At 47.7% G+C, this 19,863-nt stretch overlaps 1 protein-coding gene across 1 annotated transcript in view; it reads right to left on the reverse strand.

Annotated features, from left to right (window-relative positions):
- Positions 1-4,443: 4,443 nt before the first annotated feature.
- The window catches only part of GLB1L3 (galactosidase, beta 1-like 3), a 24,040-nt gene continuing 8,620 nt past the window's right edge, over positions 4,444-19,863 (reverse strand). Inside the window, exons 7-20 of the mRNA XM_014528477.1 lie at positions 18,899-18,991; positions 17,408-17,489; positions 16,609-16,673; positions 15,102-15,186; positions 12,458-12,595; positions 11,783-11,863; positions 10,750-10,856; positions 9,555-9,695; positions 8,909-8,980; positions 8,330-8,408; positions 7,542-7,629; positions 7,131-7,242; positions 4,957-5,073; positions 4,444-4,814 (exon numbers count right to left, since the gene is read on the reverse strand). Of these exons, the coding sequence (XP_014383963.1) occupies positions 4,749-4,814; positions 4,957-5,073; positions 7,131-7,242; positions 7,542-7,629; positions 8,330-8,408; positions 8,909-8,980; positions 9,555-9,695; positions 10,750-10,856; positions 11,783-11,863; positions 12,458-12,595; positions 15,102-15,186; positions 16,609-16,673; positions 17,408-17,489; positions 18,899-18,991 (1,326 nt within the window). The 3' untranslated portion in view covers positions 4,444-4,748. The remainder of the gene's footprint in view (positions 4,815-4,956; positions 5,074-7,130; positions 7,243-7,541; positions 7,630-8,329; positions 8,409-8,908; positions 8,981-9,554; positions 9,696-10,749; positions 10,857-11,782; positions 11,864-12,457; positions 12,596-15,101; positions 15,187-16,608; positions 16,674-17,407; positions 17,490-18,898; positions 18,992-19,863) is intronic.

The following is a 19,863-nucleotide window of genomic DNA, read 5'->3' on the forward strand; positions in this document are numbered from 1 at the left end:
GCGGCGGCGGGATTCCCATCTCCGCGGGGGCCTCCCTGGCTCTGGTCTGCCTTCCCCGGTCTCAGAGAGGCACTCCAAGTATCGGAAACTCTTTTATATGCACCTGATTTGCAAACACATGTAGAAATACTGAGCACGTGTTGTGCAGTCCTGTACATGGTTGAACCCCGGACCACCCCCCACCCCCGCGCAGGCATGCATGGAAGGCTCCTCCTGCAAAGCCCACACAATCTTTTAAAACCATTTCCATTGTGGAGAGAGAAGAATGCGCAGCAGTGACTTATCATGTGAAAAGCCAGGACATTGTAGAATTTCCTCTGGACATTTTTTATGGCTTAGTGTGATTCACATTTGAATTTCATGGGGGAGAGGAGGTGCCTAGGGGGCAGCACGGAAACATTTCCTGCCTTTGGTTTCCACTAGTCCTTTTCTCCTCCTGACTGGCAGCACTCTTTACATTTTTTATTAAAAACAAAACAAAAAACACTCCAAATAAACCTCTCACATTTTAGAAAAAGACGAATAAACTTCTCTTATTATTGTACAGAATTCTATCACAAAGGACATTGTGTAGTATTTAGGCAAAACTTACGTTTTCTAACGATCACAAACTCAACTCATCTCAAGAACAAAATCCAAATATTACTGAAAGTGAATCGGAAACATTTTCTAGGGAGGCTATGTGTTTCGGAGCATCAGGGTTTCTAGAAAATAGCCCCCATTGTGCGTTTTAAAACCGTTTCCGCCCTGGCCAGCCGGTGTGGCTGGGTTGGTTGGAGCATACACGTGTACTGAGAAAGGACCTAGGGTCCACTCTAGGTCAGGGCACATGCCTAGGTTGCAGGTTTGAGTTCCCTACCGGGGCAACTGATGGATGTTTCTCTCTCACATCGGTGTTTCTCTGTCTCTGTCTCTCTCTCTCTCTCTCTCCCTTTTCTGTAAAAATCAATGAAAATGTCCCTGGGTGATGGTTAAAAAAGAACAAAACAAAGCATTTCCTACACTTGTACATAGTTTTGAACATGTAATGTTGATAGTAACAAAATTCGATTTTACTTCTCAGAACAATGACACAGAGTTTAGTGCAAAGGGTCCTTTTTCTAGCATTAAGCAAATATTTCATCAAGTAGCAAAATTTAAACCAAGGAGAGGCAAAAACAAACAAATGAAGGGGGTGGGGGAGGGGGGACATGCCACAATGAGCGAGGACAGCCTGGGGCTCTGCACAGGGTTCTCATAGCAGGGCCAGAGCATCTCAGAGGCAAGCCCAGGAAGCATTAGCGCTCTCTTAACACTCTCCAAGGCTATCGGTGCCTTTTCTCCATCTTTTAAGACACATAATTGCTTGATAGCTGTTAAGACTATGATGACAATCTTTTGGTATAATTTGGATAAAAGCAAGCCCAGGAGACAGGAGAAAGTGTCAAAGGTTAGCCCCCCTTTTTACCTGAGGAGGCCCATCCCAGACACCCTACACATTCACCCTCACTCCTGGTGACATGGCTGAGCAGTGGTACAATCTATGTATCAATTGGACTGGAAGGGGCCTCTGTACATTGGGGAGGAATGTACTTGAATGCCATCGTTGGCCTTGATAGTCCAAAAATATCACTCTTTAGCCCCAACCTTTGAAAAGATGAAAAGCCAATGATCTAATTCAACAACATCTCATTCATTAAGAAGGAATCAATAAATGTTTAATGACCACTATATGCCAAACACTATTCTAGGTGCTCGGATACATCACTGGGCAAAACAGACAAAGATCCCTTTGACACTTATATTCTAGCTGCAGAAGAAAGACAATAAAAAATTAACATACAGCCAGACCGGTTTGGCTCAGTGGATAGAGCGTCGGCCTGCGGACTGAAGGGTCCCAGGTTCGATTCCGGTCAAGGGCATGTACATCCCCAGTGGGAGGTGTGCAGGAGGCAGCTGGTTGATGTTTCTCTCTCATTGATGTTTCTAACTCTCTATCCCTCTCCCTTCCTCTCTGTAAAAAATCAATAAAAATATATTTTAAAAAAATTAACATACAAATGCATAAATTGTAAAGTATGTCCAAAGATGATAAATGCCATAGCAAAAAGAAAGTAGATAAAGGAAGGAACAGTGGGAGTCTGGTGGGAAGGCCTACACAGAGGAAGTCCTACTGAACAATGAATGGAAGAAAGACCTGGAAGGTGGGAGTTAGCCAGGCATGCTGGTATCCGGAGGGAGGACTCTTCAAGCAGAGAGAACCTCTAGTGCAGAGGCACTCAGGCACTCATGACACTGTGTTCCAGGAACTGCAAGGAGGCCAGTGTGGGAAGAGAAGGGGCGGCAAGAACTGCTGGAGGTGAGGTGGGAGAAATACAGGGGCCCGGTCATGTGGGGCCTTTCAGAGCAGGGCTTTGACCTGAATGAAAGGCAGAGCCATTGCAGGCTTATGACACGACACCAACTGTGCTTTAAACGTTCACTCAGGCTGCTGTGTTGAGAATCACCAGGAGTGCACAAGAGTAGAAGGAACTGGACCAGTGAGGACACAGGCTGCTGCAGTAATCCATGTGAGGCCGTGTGAGAGATGATGTCTCAGACAAGGGTGGTAGCAATGGAGGTGGATTTCTATAAATATTTCGAAAGCAGAGACAAGAGGACCATTGTGACGTTGGGATTGCTTGTGGGGTGAGAGAAAGAGAGAGGACTGAAGGATGATTCCTAATGTGGCGCCTGAGAAACTGAAAGAACGGGAGTTGCCATCATCTGAGATGAAGACGCTGAGGAATGGGTGTGGAGGGAAATATCTGAAGCTCTGAGCAGGCTTGTTGAGTCTAAGGTACCTTTGAGACTCTCAAGTAGAGAGAGCATGTGAGCTGTTAAATACACAAATCTGAGATGGAGATGTAAATGTAGGATTTGACAGAGAGTTGAACCTGGATGAGATCACCAATGAAGTGCAAGAGAACCAAGTGAGCCCTGGGGCACTCAGTATTGAGAAAAGAGGAGGAAGAGCGAATATGGGCTAGAAAGAGCAGCCAGTGAGGCAGGAAGAAAGCTCAGAAAGGAATTTTAATGGGTATAGGGTTTCTTTTTGGAATGACAAAAACATTCTGGATTGATTGAAATATATTTTTATTGGTTTCGGAGAGGAAGGGAGAGGGAGAGAGAGAGAAACATCAATGATGAGAATCATTGATCGGCTGCCTCCTGCACACCCCACACTGGGAATTGAGTCCGCAACCCAGACATGTGCCCTGACCGGGAATCGGACCGTGACCTCCTGGTTCCTAAGCCAATGCTCAACCACTGAGCCACGCTGGCCGGGCGAACATTCTGGATTTAGATGATGGTGATGATTACACAACCTGTGACTATGCTATACTAAAAACCACCGAATTGTACATTTTAAAGTGTGAATTTTATAGTATAAATTATACCTTAATTTCAAAAACTTTTCTCAAGAGTAAAGCACTTCTATTTACCTTTTTCTATGTAGAGAAAAATACATTTATTTTATATATTTTGAGGCTAAATTTTTAGGATCAGACAACTCTGGAATTATTACATTGTTCACATGAATCTTTTATCACTGTTAGTCACCTTCTATATCTAGTAACACCCTTTGTCATTCAGTGCGTTTAGAAATGATGTAATCATTGCATCTGAAATATAATGCATTCTCATGATCTTCACGATGATTACTTCTGGTTTCCTCTATTAGTCTGTAGTTTATCCATAGATTTCCTGAGTTTGAGTCTAGAGCCCTGGAAAATGAAGTGTGATGTAGGAATTGTGTAGGTACATGACAGAATTCTCATCCAGTAAACCAGCCGTTCAGATTCTTGGAAGAGAAGATAAACTTACTCCTCTGTCCCCATCCCAAACAGCGAGGTTTCCTCCTCCCTTGGGATCCCAGATTATTTGCGACATTTCTTGCAGCTTGTAGGCACTATCTCTAACAAGGTCATAACCTTTTGCTATAGGACATCGGTTTTAATTTAGGCCAAATGCTATATTTTGATTATAAGAATATGATTAGTTGTCATAGGGTCATTTGTAAAAATTGGTTGGCTTATTCATGCATATGCATCTCATCTCACTAATATCTGGGCACTACCAGCAAGAGCTGAGACTATACCCAGAGAGCTGAGGAGCAAGAAGACAGAGTGCTCAGGGCCAAGCTTCGCTGTCAGACAAGTCAGGACCAAACAACTAAATGTCTATTCCTCCTCTGATTGGAGGTGATGCACCAGGTCACCTTGGAAACATGCAGGCTGCCGGAAAATGCCAGGAGACATTGTGCACTCTCCCCTGCATTCCCCCTCCTACAATGCACGCACACGTACACACACACACCACATACCAGTACACACACACACCAGGACTTTGCCATCTTACTCTTTCTTAGGCCAGAGACCCTTCACTTCCTCCCAACTGAGTATGAAGAAGCAGAGATACATCCAGCTTGTTTTTATTTTATTTTATGTGCCTAAAGGCACATTTACGTAGAGAATAACCTGCTAAGGACTAAGCTTTAACTACGTAAATCTAGTCACTGAAGATTTGAAGGCTCTTTTAAGGCCTAAAAATAGGCATCATATGACTATTCTACAATATATATAACAATTTCCCTAATGAATATTATTTCCAACATTTGCTGTTGCAGACAACAGTGTGTTTGGTATTCTAGACATAAATCTTCCTCCTGAAAACCTGCTGGTAGACGAATTCCAACAATCCACCAAAAAAAACGTCACAACACAGTCTTACAGCTTCGGTTTATCTGTAGTTTGGAGGGACGAACCACTCTTGCTTCTTTCAAACACGATGATCTGGGAAGAACAGAAAGGCTCACAGTGAGAAGTGGTGAGCCTGTTCAATACAGGATGAGAAAGATGCTGTGATCTGCATCCTGGGGATGAAGGCAGATCTGAAAATGTGTGAGACGTAAAGGCAGGGATCAGGGTGACTCACCTCATTGTCTTCCGGATGCAGCCAGGCCCCAGGAAGGTAAAGTGTTTGCTGTGGTCCAATATTCCAGTATCGCCCAAGGTTACGGCCATTGATGAACACAAATCCATAACTCCAGTCCTGGGAGGGATGGAGGCTTGAGACAGGGGGACAGATTCACACGGGCAACATACAATCTAAGGCTCTTGGGGAGTGAGAACAAGACGGAGATGCTTCGTGGTCCTGACAGTGAGTTCACAATGGGATATGTTCTAGAACAAGCATGTCAAATTCAAGGCCCGCAGGCCGCATGCGGCCCACAACGAATATTTTTGTGGCCCAGCCAATATAACGGTATGTAAGAAACATTTTAATAAAAATTTCATAACTTAATTTTTACAATATCCTGTTATACATAATTATTAATAATGAACTACAACGTTCGCTAATGACTGATGATTATAACCGTGTTGCATTCATTTCCCTTACGTGCCTTACGCGCAGGCACACCATTTCTCTCCACTAATACTAGCAGCGAACTGGCCACGTCATTAGTCTTGTACTAACTTGTTTGCGCAACAGGAAATATTTTGCTTTTGGAGAACAAGAAAAATAGGTTTATTTACATTACGCTTATTAATTTGTGCAGTTATTCAGTGTTTGGTAAGTTAATGTTGAAGAAAAAGTATTAATTTTTATTAAAATGTTCCATTATTTTATGTTGGCGATGACTCATTTATCTCAGCCCTTTGTATTCTGCATGTCTCTATTGAAATAAACCTACGTTTCTATGAAGCTTTTGCTTTTTTGCGGCCCACATACACTTAAACCTTGTTTATTTGGCCCGTGTTAGCCTTTGAGTTTGACATGCTTGTTCTAGAAGGTCTACCCTGCTGTACCTGGTCTAAGGATGACAGAGGAAAGCATGAACAACCTTTCGATGCTAATGTTACTCTTGTTCCTGCCCTCTGATATATAATGCTATATATTCTTTTAAAAGCAGGTCTTCCAGAAATAAGTCCTAGGTTAAACAGAGATGGACACTTCTACTGACAACAGCTATAAACGCGACACCATTTTTTTTAATCTTTTTTTTTTTAATATATTTCTTTATTGGTTTCAGAGAGGAGGGGAGAAGGAGAGAGATAGATAGAAACATCAATGATGAGAGAGAATCATTGATTGGTTGCCTCCTGCACGCACCCCACTGGAGATTGAGCCATAATGCTATATATTCTTTTAAACGCAGGTCTTCCAGAAATAAGTCCTAGTTTAACAGAGATGGACGCTTCTGCTGACAATAGCTATAAACGCGACACCATTTTTAAATCTGGTTGCAATGCAATGAAGAATTACAGGACCAAAATCTGGGAGAAGAAAACTGAGAAACAAGAAGACATGGGAACAGTTTTTCCACTAGAGACAGGAAGAAGTGCTGGGAAGCTGAGCAGAACTTCCATAGCCTCGCAAGCTTAGAGGAACCGAAAGTGGATACCGGGGAACCTTATTAAATAATAAACAGTTTACATTCAATATTATTCTGTATTAGTTTCATGGATACCGCATAGTGGTTAGATGATCATATATTTTATAAAGTTTCCCCCCACCCCGATATTTTAAGTACCCACCTGGCCCCATACATAGTTATTACAATATTACCGAATGCATTCCCTAGGCCAGGGGTCCTCAAACTTTTTAAACAGGGGGCCAGTTCACTGTCCCTCAGACCATTGGAGGGCCGGACTATAGTTTAAAAAAAAACTATGAACAAACAACAGGCAGGGAGGCAAAAACACCCGGCGGGCCGGATAAATGTTTTTGGCGGGCCGCATGTGGCCCTCGGCCGTAGTTTGAGGACCCCTGCCCTAGGCTATAATTCACATCTCTGTGACTGTTCTGTAACTACCAATTTCTACTTCTTAACCCCTTCACCTTTACCACCCAGTTCCCCAACCTCCCTCTCCATGGGCAATAGTTTGAACAACGATGATAAATTAGAAAGATTGAGCAATGCTGGATGACTGGGTTGGAGGTGAGGAGGGAAGGGAAGTATTCTTGCCTGGAACACCATGGCTTTGCTTCAAGACTCTTTAAGAAAGAATAGATGTAACAGAAGAAAAACAAAAAATAAATAAATAAAATTTTAAAAAGAAAGACTAGGCGGTTGAGAGAGCAGAGAGAAGAGGGCGCTCACTTACCAGCAGCCTCAGGAAGGTGTCCCTGGGAGAAGGGCCAGCCTTCAGGGTGCCCAGGTAGAAGGCAGGGCCCAGGGAGCTATTGGAGACAGGCCTCCAGGCGGCAGAGCGGAGCCTGGAAAAGGGGCCACGCCTTGAGGGAGAGGAAAGCCCCTGATTCTAGCCCCAATATGGACCCGGGTTTCCCACGCAGGGACTAGGGCTCCGTGTCTATGGGACATGCAGACGTGAAGTATTAAAATGAGAAACGGGAGACTTGTTCTAGGACTCCAGTCCTGACTCTAAAGACTCTATCATCCCGAGTAAATCACTTCCGTTCTCGGAATCCCGGGCTCTTCGCCTGCCAAGTGAAGAGTTTGAAATCTCTGAGTGCCCTGACCCTGCCAAGTCTCCCGGGAATAAGTGGGAACATACCTGTCAAAGAAGCTCGTTTTCATTTCCAGAGAATAGATAGTGAACCCCTCCAGGGGGGTGCTATTGATGGTCACGGGTCCGGTTACTCCTGCAGGGGGAGGGAGGAAAGACCACGGCTAGCCACTGATGCTCTCTCTCTCTCGGTGTCTGGGACAAAGAAATGCAGGCAGCAGACATCTTGTGCCGGGCTTCAGCCAGGAGGGCAAACACTTGTCTGACTCGCTGCGACTGAAGGTTTCTCCTATGTTTTCATACACAAGGCCGGCCGAGGAAGTCCCCCACTTAATATCAGAGCTTTTGCCCAGCCGGCATGGCTCAGTGGTTGAGCATCAACCTATGAACCAGGAGGTCATGGTTCGATTCCAGGTCAGGGCACATGCCTGGGTTGCAGGCTCATTCCCCAGTAGGGGGACGTGCAGGGCACAACCGATCCATGATTCTCTCTCATCATTGATGTTTCTATCTCTCTCTCCCTCTCTCTTTCCTCTGAAATCAATAAAAACATATTTTTTATAAAATCAGAGCTTTTCCTGAAATTCCCCAGATGGGCCTGGATCCTGCTCTAGGACAAGCCAGCACCCAACCAAGCCGCCCACTCCTGCCCTGGAGAAATGAAGGAGGCAGGACAACAGAGAGGGAAGGAGTCCTCACCTTCCGTCCTGGATCCTAAGTCTCCCCCGCCCGCCTACGTGGCTCATTCTTCCCTCCCAGCTCCAACTCAGCCCCATCTGAGGGTCTGAGTGACCACAAAGAGAACAGACAGCCTGTGTCTCAGGCCTAGAGCCCACCTTTCCTCTGGTCTTGAATTTTCCATGAATAGTTGACTCGTCCTTGGTTCTCCACCAGAATCCTCAGGAGCTGGCATCCCTGTTGGGGACAGACCAGTTCACGGAACCCACACAGCCACACAGGGGGATACTCTAGAACCCCCTTTCCTCTGAGTCCCACATAGAAAGGCAAGCATGTGGGAGACAGGACGCCCCCGAGCCCGGCCGTCCGTCCTCTCTAAGGACCCCGTGTGCTCCCATCCCACACCCAGCCTCTCCTCTCTCCCGCTGGTCTGCCTTAGGGAGGCCAGAGAGACGCAGTTGTGCTTTGATAGAGACCAGACCCGCGGCTGATGGTTGGCTCAGGGCTTAAAGGGGAAATTCCATTCACACCGAAGCTTGTATTCTGCAGCTCCTGGTGTATCCGGGCCTGGGAGAGGCGGTTATGCTCAGAGCTCTAGACAAACACTTCCTGCTGGGGCCCTAAGTGACCAGCGATGCCAAAGGGCCGAGGTAGAGATGAGGCAGTCATCTCAGAACCAGGGAGCGGTTGCATTTGAGTCGGAGGTCCAGCAGCATCGAGACTCCTGCATTACCTACCTTGACTTTAGGGATGCGCAAGTTCTGATTACCACCATCCAGGGTCCCTATATGTGTCTCGTTCAAAAACACCTGCAAAACAAGAGCTGGGGTCAGACCGGCAGGCCTACCTGAGGGGAGGGCCGAGAGAGGCTCTGCTTAGGGAGGAGGTCATTGTAAAGAAGGCACCAGCCTCGGTGCTCACACTTGGCTGGGAGCTGGCAGGGAGGCCCCAGTGGACTTGGTTGTGATAAAGCAGAAAGCCAGTCTCTTTGGTGTGAGCTTATGTTCTCAGTGCCTCACACATAGTAGGTGCTTTAAATGACTACCAAACAGCCCTAGCCGGTGTGGCTCAGTGGATAAAGCGTCAACTTGTGGACTGAAGGGTCCCCAGGTTCCATTCCGGTCAAGGGCACTTAGCCGGTTGCGGGGCTTGATCCCCAGTAGGGGGTTTGCAAGAGGCAGCCGATCAATGGTTCTCTGTCATCACTGATGTTTCTATCTCTCCCTCTCTTTCTCTCTCTCTCTATCAGTAAAAATATTTTTAAATAAAAATAAACAAATTACTACCACACAGCACAGTTGACCAGCGATTAACCACCCTTCCCAGTAGCAGAGTTGGGCTACATGTCCTGCTTACCGCCGCAGACAGGCTGCTGGCCCCTACCTGTGCCGTGTCTCGAACCTTCGCACGGAGCCAGCCTCTGGCGCAGATGGGTGTCTCATAAAGCACGAACCCGTAGGACTGACCGTTCCCAGCGTTGATGGGGAGACTCTCCATGTTGACGGGTGCGCTGGATATGACCGGCTGTGAGAGCCGTGGTAGAAACGCGAGCTGCATGCTGAGAACTCAGGATCCTCCCCCTGAGACCCTTGTCTTTTTTGTTCTGCCTCCTAATGATCCCCAAAGTCCTTTGGATGAGAAACGCTAAAACATCTATGTGCTGATGCTTTATATCTCCACTGAGCAGGAGACTCAGGGCGGGTGCGGGGGCACGGGCAGGGGCATGGGACAGGGAGCAATGGCTGTCATCATCAACTGATGAACAGAGCAGATAAGTTTTGTGCTATCATCACTGAAGTTGAGGAAAGAATTATGCACTAAATAAGCATGTATTTAGCCTCTACAATGTGTCAGGCACTTCTTTTTATCTAAAACGATGATAAGAAGAGGTAAAATCAGTCTGAATTCAAGACTTGACATGTTTCAAACAGTTTCCAAACTTTTCTTTAAAATAGGGCAGATTGTCTACTTTTAAAGGGAGAGCAGGGACCTGTAGAACTTCTGAGGTTTGGCCTAGTGCCGTGGTCGGCAAGCTGCGGCTCGCGAGCCACATGCGGCTCTTTGGCACCTTGAGTGTGGCTCTTCCTAAGCCTTAGGAGTACCCTAATTAAGTTAATAACAATGGACCTACCTATATAGTTTAAGTTTAAAAAATTTGGCTCTCAAAAGAAATTTCAATCGTTGTACTGTTAATATTTGGCTCTGTTGACTAATGAGTTTGCCGACCACTGGCCTAGTGGATGGCGAAAATGAATCAGAAACTCAGTTTCCCGGTTCCAAGCTCAGCAGCCTTTCCCACAGGGACCATGTGGACCCACAAGGACATTCACCAAAGGGGTTCATCGGAGCTGGGAAATAGGACCCTCTCATGCCCAGCCTCTCCCCACCCCACTCATTCTTCCAGTCCCAGCAGCCCCTTCACAGTCCACCAGGAAGGAGCGTGTGGTCTGACCCCATAGTTCTAAACTGGGGCAGCATGCAGAGAATTCGTTTTCACACTGTCCAGGGAAAAGCCTTGAAAGAATTTATCTCTGTGTGGCTGAAGGCCTTCTCCCCCTAATGCCCAGGCAGTACTCACCTCGTCTAAGTGCTGTAGGGCATCCCACAGCGGCAAGTACAGGGATGGTCTCACAGAAGGGTACACAGCCTTCGGAATGAGCTCAGGTAAGGGGGGCAGGGGAGATGCTGCAATGAAAGTGGGCCATGGGCAAGATGTGCCTGGAGCAGCTACTGCCCTCTCCCAGCCTCCCCATCCCTCTACGTAAACTCTCGTATCCCAACCAGTAAAGGGGTCCTCTCCTGGCGCATGGCTACACTTCTCCAAGAGTGAGGAACAACTGTCAAGAACGAGGTTGCAACCCTAGCCGTTTGGTTCAGTGCATAGAGCATTGGCCTGCGGACTGAAGGGTCCCAGGTTCGATTCCGGTCAAGGGCATGTACCTCGGTTGCAGGCTCCTCTCATGCAGGAGGCAACCCTTCCATGTGTTTCTCTCACATCAATATTTCTCTCTGTCTTCCCCTCTCTCTTCCAGTCTCTCTAAAAATCAATGGAAAAATATCCTTGGGGGAGGGATTTGAAAAAGAAAGAAAGAAAGAATGAGGTTGCAGCCATTCTGTATGCATGGAGAGCTGACAGATACAGACCCGGAAGGGGTAGTGTTGGCCGTGTAGACTGAAGGCCCCTAGGGGGCAAGACCTCTGCCTTATACCTTTCGGCAAAGCCAGTGGTTACCTACTTTCTAGCACATAGTAGACGGTTAGTTAACTTTCCTTAGAGAAATAAAATTACATAGAATGATTTTTGCTATTGTCTATACGGGTATTATGTTATACATTATATTAAGAGCTTCACGAACAGTAATTTTCACAATCATTACAGAAGACGAGTATCATTGTGTTCACGTTTCAGGGAAGAAACCGAGGTTTAAAGGGCTTAAAAATACTCATGCGAGACCACACAGCTTTTACGTGGGAAGACCAGGATTCGAACTTGTGACCCTTGCTCTGAAGCCCTTCATGAAGCTTGTGCCCACAGGGGAAATCCTGCCCTGTCCTCGCCCTTCCAATACACGAGGAGGGCCAGCCCTCAAGTAAAAATGGTGGCTGGGTACCTAAGACGGATCCAAGGAGTTTCCGAAGCTTGAAGTATTTTTTGGTGTAATCCCCGGCCTCTGTCAACACAGCATCATAGTCTGCAAGACACCAGGGAACGTCACTGGCCAGGCAATCCTGCCAGGCAGACCCCGTTTCGGCGCTTCTGGCAGAGATGGGGCAGGGCCACCAGAGGGAGACAGAAGACACATGGTCCCCACCCCTGGCCCGGTCCATCCCAGGCTAGGCCTTGTGGGACCAATGCCAATCTAGCTAGGAGTGTTTCCCATCGCCCTTCCTGGGACTCTGAGGCTGCCGGGCCACTTAGCTCATCCTCTGCTTCACTCTCTTCTTCCTTCCATCTGGATTGCCCAGCTGTGCCCATCGATGCCCTTCTAGCAATCACCACTTGTTCTCTCTCTCTCTCTCTCTCTCTCTCTCTCTCTCTCTCTCTCTCTCTCTCGGTTCAAGTCAAGGTGTCAGTGTACATGAACTTTAGGTCCTCAGCAGCCCCATCTACTGCAATGATAGCCTGTTGTGGGCATTATGAATATCACAGAAGAAAGATAAATAGATCAGAACATCATCAATTCTCAGCATGGATTATAGGTCAAGAACTCAGGGATGCCAGAATATGTTTTCGGAGCCTCCAGCACCCCCACTGCTGGAGGGGGACCAAACCGGCGATCACTTGCCATAGCTGGTGACGACACTGCTGTGTTCCCCCAAATCCGTGGCCCCATTTATGAAACCGAAGTTGGTTCCCCCGTGGAACATATATGTGTTGAAGGAGATCTCAGCTTTGATAAATTCAGACACAGTTTTTACAACATCTGTGGAGGAGAAATATAAGAAAGTAGAGAAAATTAAAACCACAAATCTGAAAAGATAGATGCACCTCCTATGTTCATTGCAGCATTTTTACCACAGCCACGATACGGAACCTAAGAATGTTCATCTGTAGTCAACTGAAGAAAGAACAGGTAGTACGTATATTCCTGGAATATTACTCAGCCGTGAAAAAGAATGAAATCTTACCATTTGCAACAACACGGATGGACCTGGAGGGTATTATGCTCAGTGAAATCAGTCAGACAGAGAAAGACAAATACCATATGATTTCACTTACATGTAGAATCTAAAGAGGAAAATAAATGGACAAACAAAACAGAAACAGACTCATAGATCACAGACTGATGGTTGCCAGATGGGAAGGGGGATGGGGGACTGGGTGAAAAGGTGAAGGGATTAAGAGGTATAAATGGGTAATTACAAAGAAGTCCTTGGGGGGGGCTGGTAAAGTACAGCCTAGGGCAGTGATGGCGAACCTTTTGAGCTCAGCGTGTCAGCATTTTGAAAAACCCTAACTTAACTCTGGTGCCGTGTCACATATAGAAATTTTTTGATATTTGCAACCATAGTAACAAAAAAATCAACCAAAAAAATGAGTTCGCGTGTCACCTCTGACACGTGTGTCATAGGTTCGCCATCACTGGCCTAGGGAATATAGTCAATGATGCTGTAATAACTATTAGTATGCATGGTGCCTGGTGGGTACTAGACTTACCAGGGGGAATCATGTTATAAATCATATAAATGTCTAACCACTGTGCTGTACATCTGAAACTAATATACAATAATATCGCCTGTCAAAACAAACATTTAATATCGCTAATTAAAAAAATGGAGAGAAGACAGACATCGCTGATGAAATCTTATCATTCTCAATCCCATCCCACTCTTAACTTCTTTTGTTCTTCAACCTTTGCTAAGATTCTAACCAGAAAATAGGTGGGATTGGCCAGAACTACTCTAGCAACCATGTCCTGTTTCCTCAAGCCTTTTTTAAAAGTTATTTTTCGCAGAGTATGGACATAATTGGACTCCTAACAATATATATTAGACAATAGCCTAAGAACCATTATGCCACTTATATATCTAACTAGAGGCCCGATGCACAAAATTTGTGCAAGGGGCACTCGGCCCTCACAGCCCCACCTTCATCCAGAAGGTTGTCCGGAAGGACGTCCGATCTAATTAGCATATTATGCTTTTATTATTATAGATGTTCGTTATGGTTGGCTCTTCACGGTTGGTATGACTTTGAATGGCCCGTTTTTCCTCTCAGGGCCTCTTCTTCCTTATTTGTTCAATGAAGGGCCTTATTTCCACGTACCACATCATAGGACTGGTGAGAGAATTAATCGCTGAGAGAATATATGTATAAGAAACAAGTCATAATGCCTGACATATAAGTGATCAGAAACATGTTGTCTGCTGGTGGGGGCGGGGGTGGGGTTCTATTTTTCAAGCCAACGCAGACTTTGCTCAGTTGCCTCTGAAGGAGAGAGTTGGTCCTCTCTCCTCCGGGTACCAGCGAGCTTGTTTTCATAATAGTGATAGCAAAATACCTTTAGTAGCAAAATACTTGTATTAACCACGTTGGTCAGGCGCCGGTCTGAGTGGTGTACGTGGATTGACGAATTTATCCTCACAGCAGCCCCACGAGGTAAGTTACACGCTGATCCCCCCTTTGGGATGAGGACACACTCGGAAGGGAAGGAAGGCTGCCTTGGTCACGGGGCTCCGGCTGAGAGCTGGACTGAATCCTGGCCCTTGGTTCCAGGATCTACCCTCTCAACCATCACTGCCGGCTTCTGATAATGACTACCATGTGCCATCCCCCCAGCAATGGCCTGTGTAATCCACAGAGATGATTAAGAATGTTGGCGAGTGGCCCTAGCTGGCTTGGCTCAGTGACTAGAGCATCGGCCTACGGACTGAAGGGTCCCAGATTCGATTCCAGTCAGAGGCACACGCCCAGGTTGTGGGCTCGATCCCCAGTAGGGGGCATGCAGGAGGCAGCTGATCAATGATTCTCTTTCATTATTGATGTTTCTCTCTCTCTCTCCCCCTCTCTCTCTTCCTCTCTGAGATCAATAAAAATACATTTTTTAAAAAGAATGTTAGCAAATGCATCCCCTTCTTCAGAGATGTCATACTCTCAGAGGCCCTCTGTCACCCCCTTGATGCCCCTTTGCGGGTCTGTCCCTGTCTTTCCTGTCACTGCATCCTCTTTGTCTGCTTCAAGCACTTGTCAGATAGTGAGTGTTTTACTTCTTGCGTATCTGTCAGCTCCCCTAGAACACAAGCTCCCTGGGGTAGGAACCAGGTAATTTTTCTTCACCAGGGCACCGCCAGGCCTAGCCATGTCCCCGTCCGGACCATGTGTTGAATGGACAGTCGTGGTTGAATGAGCTGATGGACTAGCAGGGAAGTGTGTGAATGACCCATGAGCTGGGATACCTCTACTTGGTCCAAACACTGAGAAACACTTACCGTCCGCATCTTTAACCATGTGTTTACCTCCCCACGTGTCGAACCAGCCGACCCAGTATTCCATAATCATAATGGGCTTATCTCTCTAGAAACAAACCAAATGACACACGAAGTCAGACAAAAAGAAAAAAAAGTCGGAAACACTGAATACAACGGATGAGAGTTGGAGGAACTTGGGCTTCTCACTTGTTTCCAAGTCAGCCCGTTACACCTCTTGCTTCTCTGTTTCCCTAGACATCACGATCACCTTCTATCATTCCAACCTTGTCATTCTCGAAGCTGGTGTGGAAAGAATCAGCTTTGGAATCACAAAGACCTGACTGCAAGTCCTCACGTAGAAACTGAAGCTCAAGGGTCACATGCTGGTAAGGTCAGAGACACAACTCAAGCCCAGGGCTGAGCCAGACTAGCAGCCACGGAATTATATTGTCGATTAACGACATCATTCGGAGGAATCCAAGATGGCGCGTAAGAGGGAGTTCCACTCACCCCCTCCCTGGACCACATCAGAATCACAACTAAATTGTAGAAAAATCAACCTGGAGAACCATCTGAAGACTAGCCGAATAGAAGTCTTATAACTAAGAGGTGCAGAAGAAACCATGTTGAGACTGGTAGGAGGGGCAGAGGTGCAAAAAAGGGCTGGCCTTGCACCCACGTGTGGCGACTGAGAATCTGGAGGGATATCTCAGCAGCAGAGGTTCCCCCTGAGGAGCGAGGGGTCTCAACCCCACGCTGAGCTCCCCAGCCTGGAGCCCAGTGCTGGGAAGAGGAGCCCCTATAACATGGGCTGTGATAATCAGCAGGGATTCTGTCTGCCCAGATGAGATGGGCCTCTGCTAGAAACCCAGGTGCTCTCTTAAAGGACCAGCACACAAAATCTCATTCATGGGTACGCACCCTGGGCTTCAGCAGAGGGACAGCAGCTCTGAGGGGACCTGAGTCATCAAGGGAGAGACTGGGTTGTGTGGCTTTCGGGAGAGGGCTGGAGGGACAGCCACCAATGTCCCTGTGCTGAGTCCCTCTTCCAACACTGCATTCCCCTCCATAGAGCATTAGCCTGGTGAGCTACGCTAGCCCCACCCTGCCAAACTCCCATAAGGCTCTGGGAGCTGCTGCCCGCAGCCAGCCTAGGCCTGCAGAGCAGTCTCCTCCGTCAGCAATGCACATGGCTCATTTCTGAGCTCTGCTCTCTCAGAGAAAAGAGAGCATCCTCTCCCTCTGATTGACCTCATGTAACCCCTGGCCCTTCCTCTGGTCATCTCCATTAGGTGCTCCACAAACAGAGGGGACAGAGGCAGAATTTCCTCCTTATTCCCCCTGACGAAACAGATAAACTCCCCAAAACACTTTGAAATCTAGGTGAGGCCTCAGGGGGAAAGCTGTATAGTCTTTGTCAAGCCTCCTATCCTCATTGAACACCAGCTGTACAGGTTGGGGCCAGGGGAGAGGGGGTGGTCATGGCAGGTGAAGGGGCTACGACTCTTCCTCTCTAAAACATCCTTACCTGCACTCTCTCAAGGTGCTCGAAAGTATTCTTCTGAAATGAGTTTATATTGATGGTGGCCAGCACTGTAGAAAGAAGGGAGAGATGCTGCATGAGGCCCTGGGGCAAGTGCTGCCAGGGGAGGGACAGAGGCCCATGCCCTGCACACAGAAGGAAGTGTGCTGAGTAGTGAGGTAATGAGATACTACTTGTATTCCATGTTGCAACATGCAAAGGGCTGTCACTGGGCATTTGCAAGGACAATGTTATGGAAGAAGGGCAGTTAAAATTAACCATATTTTGTGCAGAGAAATGGAACAGGCCAAAGTCACACAAATTGATTAGACCTAGGAATTAGACCTGGGGGTAAGTGGAGGTGGGCAAAGGGGGAAAATGGGGACAGAAAGAGACGAGACTTTGCCTGGGGTGATGGGCGCACGATGCAGCGTGCAGATGATGCTTTGTTGAGTTGTATACCTGAAACCTGTATGGTTTTGCAAACCAATGTCACCCCAATACATTTAAGTAAAAAAATAAATAAGTAAGTAAATAAAGGTGGAAAGGCGGGCTGCGGACAGAAGAGCTCCCTGGCAGCTGCTGTTGAAGGAAAATAGGATCGAGGGAAATGATGGCGTTGCTATGGGAACTCTTCGCTTTGACCTTGGGTTCTCATAGCAATACCACCTTGCCAGGGTCCACCTCATGTGCATGGCAAAGAGAGGCCTCAGAGCTATTCTTGGTTCTTTCTGACGCTTGTTCAAAACTCAAACTGGCGGGTGAAGAGCTCCCGTGCTCCCTGAAAATATGCCTAAGTGCCTACCTCCTTTTATGCTGCCTTGGAGCACGTCATTCTCCGCGTCAGAGGTCAAGAGCAGCTCCACGACCCCTCTGTTCAGCAGGGCCTGTTGAGAAAACTGGACAGAGTGAACCCCCTCTCCTTTCCCCCGTGGGAAGAGGGAAATTAGCCAATAAATGCACTGGGCCAAGAGGGACAGTGTGTGAGCCGGAGAAGAAGGTTTGGGTTGAGAGTCCGACCATCCACAGCTCTCTCTCTCTCTCTCTCTCTCTCTCAGGCTGGTTCTTCTCCCAGGGACGCAAAAGCCGCTGAGTCTGGGCTGTGACCCCCATCACAGCCTCAAGGGGAAGTGCAGAGGGAGGACCTGAACTTGAGAGAAAGAAGACTCTGGAAACTGGGCTTGAAGGGGAGAGGTGGGTGCTATGGGGCCTAGTGAAGATCAAAGAGAAACTTCACAGACGTGGGTCCTACCTGGACATTCCGAGGAAGCAAGGAAGCCCACCATGGCTTTGGGGATGCGGAGACCTCATTAAAAACTCATATTTGCTAAGGGCCTCAGAAGCAGACGGGTGACCAGAGGGCCGGAGGACCCTATGTGTGCCTTGCATGGGCACCGAGCCACAGCTGGGACTGGGAGCGGAGCCGAGTAGCAAATTTTTGAAATCAAGGAAAAATAATACTCGCTGAATGAGACTGATTTGAGGGGTCTAATGTGGCGCCCCTGAGAAACGTTAGGGAGGGGATTTCTCACAGCCTGAAGCCGAGTAGCAAATTTTTGAAATCAAGGAAAATAATACTCGCTGAATGAGATTGACTTGAGGGGTCTGATGTGGAGCCCCTGAGAAACGTTAGGGAGGGGATTTCTCACAGCCCTCGAAGCTGCAGAAGCCACAGGTGTGGGCAGGAGACGGGACACTTGTGGAGCCTAGCCCTGCCTCCTCCCTCTCTCCTCACCTGATCGCTCTGCCCTGCCCAGCTGGCAACTCCCCGCCTGCCAGGCATGCCACCCTGAGGTTCCCATGGGGACAGAGCTCACCCTGCCTCCCACTTAGCAACCCGGGGGAGGGATCCCATTGACAAGGGAGCCAATCAGGTTCCTGAATGTGGGCCGTCAGGGACAGGGAGGAGCTGACCCTCCCACAAGGACAAGGGCAGGATGGCAGTTATGCCCTGGCCTGAGGCATCCCCCCAGGAAGAGAGACTATTGGTGCTACAGGTCAGAGAGCTGCCAGGTGACAGCCATCATCAAGTTCACGAAGCATTATTTCCTTACTGCTCGCCAACCCCCAGCTCTCATGAAACTTGTGGGTCGTGGAGATCCTTTAACATCATATTTTATCTCAGAATAAAGTCATTCAAGTGCATCTTAATCGCCCTGACCATGCTGTGCAGTCAGAGAAACGGAACTCGGTCCCTGTATCGCATAACCCACAGAGCCTACCAGAGCCCACAGCAGACTCAGAGGCAGAGGAGGAAGGAAGCATGAACACACGGAGACCAACCAGGGTTTCTCACCTTGTGAAGATGCGGCATGTACGCTCTATCCTTAGCGAACGCACCGTACTCGTTCTCCACCTGCATGGCGATGACAGGGCCTCCCTGGTGGTACTGAGGGGGCAGAGAAAGGGGAAGAGGGGTCTCGGGGGGCTGGGAACCCTGAGCCAGCTGGTGTGGGCACTTTGCTCCTAGCTGTTTCCTGACCTGGAGGCACGCTCTCTCCTCTCTCGTCTGATGGGCAGGCACCTGCAGGCCCTTTGGCGGCACAAGGAGTCCCAGTGCCCTAGTCCAGTGGCGGGCAAACTCATTAGTCAACAGAGCCAAGTATCAACAGCCGTCTGATGGGCAGTCACCTGCAGGCCCTTGGGAGGCACAAGGAGTCCCAGTGCCCTAGTCTTCGTAACCACATCCACTGTGTTCCCGCTCCTTCTCATGCTAATGAGTGACTTCAATAGGAGAGCTCATACCCACAAACTCACCTGCTAACACACCCACCCCATCCACTCGCCCTTCCTCTCTAAAATCAATAAAAATATATATGTAGCTAAAAGAATGGTAGGTTTTAAATATATATATTCAAGTAACAAAAGGAAAATGTCCAGTGAGAATTGTAAATTTTCGTATAAAAAAGTATACAGTGGATAGAGCGTTGACCTGCAGACTGAAGGGTCCCGGGTTTGATTCCAGTCAAGGGCACATGCCCGGGTTGTGGGCTCCATCCCCAGTAGGGGGTGTGCAGGAGGCAGCCAATCAATGATTCTCTCTCATCATTGATGTTTCTATCTCTCTTTCTCCCTTCCTCTCTGAAATCAATAAAAATACATATTTTTAAAAAAGAATACATACGCAGCCCTAACCGGTTTGGCTCAGTGGATAGAGCGTCGGCCTGCGGACTCAAGGATCCCAGGTTCGATTCTGGTCAAGGGCATGTACCTTGGTTTCGGGCACATCCCCAGTGGGGGGTGTGCAGGAGGCAGCTGATC

Source organism: Myotis brandtii, unplaced genomic scaffold (assembly GCF_000412655.1).
Source record: "Myotis brandtii unplaced genomic scaffold, ASM41265v1 scaffold636, whole genome shotgun sequence".
In the NCBI taxonomy this organism is placed as follows: domain Eukaryota; kingdom Metazoa; phylum Chordata; class Mammalia; order Chiroptera; family Vespertilionidae; genus Myotis; species Myotis brandtii.